The sequence below is a fragment of the Propithecus coquereli genome, unplaced genomic scaffold, assembly GCF_000956105.1.
Source record: "Propithecus coquereli isolate 6110/MARCELLA unplaced genomic scaffold, Pcoq_1.0 Scaffold193, whole genome shotgun sequence".
Classification (NCBI taxonomy): domain Eukaryota; kingdom Metazoa; phylum Chordata; class Mammalia; order Primates; family Indriidae; genus Propithecus; species Propithecus coquereli.
In genome coordinates, this window is record NW_012144190.1 from 2,269,786 (window position 1) to 2,271,852 (window position 2,067).

At 56.0% G+C, this 2,067-nt stretch overlaps 1 protein-coding gene across 1 annotated transcript in view; it reads right to left on the reverse strand.

Annotated features, from left to right (window-relative positions):
• Window positions 1-2,067, reverse strand: part of LOC105809268 (myeloid cell surface antigen CD33-like) — a 14,156-nt gene that overhangs the window by 5,488 nt on the left and 6,601 nt on the right. The window contains 2 exon segments of the mRNA XM_012643019.1: window positions 150-351; window positions 353-799. Of these exon segments, the coding sequence (XP_012498473.1) occupies window positions 150-351; window positions 353-799 (649 nt within the window).

Here is a 2,067-nt window from a genome sequence, read left to right on the forward strand (position 1 = left end):
GGCCCTGAGAGGAGCTCAGGCTCTGGTCCAGCTCCTCCCCTGAGCCCGATAGGCTTCACCCCAGCCCCTCCCAGGACGGGGTCCCAGCCCAGCCCTGCCCTGCAGCCCCCATCACCTCCCTCTGTGGGCACCCGGAGCCCGAGCCTTACCTGTCACGTGTACAAAGAGCTTGTGGTGAACATAGTTCCATTTCACTGTTCCTCGCTCCACCCGAGAAAAGTATAACTGCTGGTCCCTCCTTGTGGCGTCTCTGATGCTCAGGGAGCAGTTGTTCCTCCCGGGATCCCCGAGGAGGTGGAATCGGCCCTGGGTCTCCCCCTGCACTTTCCTAGCTGGGTCGTTTGTGGCCACTGGAGCCTCCTGGTGTGATTTGGGCCCTTCCCGGAACCAGCAGCCATGAACAGGGTCAGAGTGGTTCCAGCCGTCCCGGGGGTAGGAGAAGGAGCAGGGCACGTGGACGCACAGCCCCTCCTGCACCGTCACCACACTCTGCACTCGCAGCGTGTAACCTTCCCCGTACCCTCCCTGTCCCTGCACCCCCGCCCTCCCCCAGAGCAGGGCCAGCAGCAGCAGCAGCATGTCCGGGCGCAGGTCCCAGGGCCCGCTGGGGAAAGGCTGTTCCTCGACGTTCTTCTCTCGGGAACTGAGAGCTGCAGGACTTGGAGGAGGCCCCACAGGAAGACGGGGGCGAGGTCAGAGCCGTGACCCTCCTCAGAGGAGGAACTTCACACCCTGACACTGTCAGGGCCTGGGCAGCCCTTGGAGATCGACCGTCACCACCCACCTCCACTCCTGGGACCTTGCAGCCAGAGAGGGCGAGAGTCACCCAAGTTCCCACCCCGCGTGGGGCCCAACCACATCTCCTGCCTCCCTGTCAACACCCTTCCCCTCGGGGGACATTTTCTGGAAGGTGACAATGGCTCCTGTAGGGGCCGTCCCTGGGCAAAAATTGGCTTAAGCCCAGAGTCAGCGAAACTGGGTGTGCTCTCCTTGGCGCCAGAGGTCAATAGGCCCCAGCAGGGCCTGTTGGCCAAACAGAACTATTCCTCATGACAGGTAGCCAAGCGCCTGGGGTCTTGCAAACAAGCCAAGGCACCTCATTGTCCTGCATACGGTAATGAGATAAAGAAGCTAAGATGCAAGAAGTTTAAGATGCAAACGTCTGCTTCCCTTAAGCAATCATCTGGAAGGAATGAAAATGTGTTTTCCTCAGGGCGCCCAAGGTAGTCACGTACCAGGAAGTAGCTGCCGGACATAGAAAAAGTATAAGAATAAAGCGACTGGTACAAATCGGGTACTGCAGTCTTACACATCTTGTGTGTGTGTCTGTGTGTTTCTTTCTGTGTCCATCCCCCGTTCTGCAATCCGGGCTGCGACAACTGGCGCAGCGAGCAGGGTCTGTGTCCTTCAGGACGGAGGGACCGAAGAGGCACCCCTTTGGCAACAGGTAAGCGGCAACCAACAGGGGACTCTCGGGAAAATATGGGGAATTCCCCCTCAGCAGCAGAGCGCAAATATCAAAAGTTAATTCCAGGACTTTTAAGCTCTGTGGGAGTAGAAGTGAAAGAAAGTACCTTAAGACAATTATTCATGCTAGTACAACAACATTGTTATTGGTTTCAATGTCAGTCACAGGTGCAGTTAAATTGCCATAGTTGGCAACAAGTTATTAAAGCTTTTCGCCATGCCCATCAGCAAGGCGAAACTATTGATTTAAAGATTTGGACCGTCTGCAATGCGATAACTCAGGCTTTACGCTTGCTGCAGACAGACTCAGAAAAGGCTTATGCAGGTGAAGAATCCGAAAAGGAACCCTTGCCATCTCGTGCCCCGTCCCCTGACGAATTGAGAGAGGAGGGAGAGCCAGAGCCACCAGATGGGGACTCTGACCCTTCGGGTGAGCTGCCTACTCAGGCAGAAATACAAGAATTAATTTCCTTGCTTAAAAGGAATAAGATGGCCGCCAGTCCTCCGCCTCCGCCCTTCGTTTCAGCTTATCCAGTCCGTCCCTCGGCCCCTCCGAAACCAGGGGAACAAGCTTTTCAAATTCCTTTTGCACAACAACAA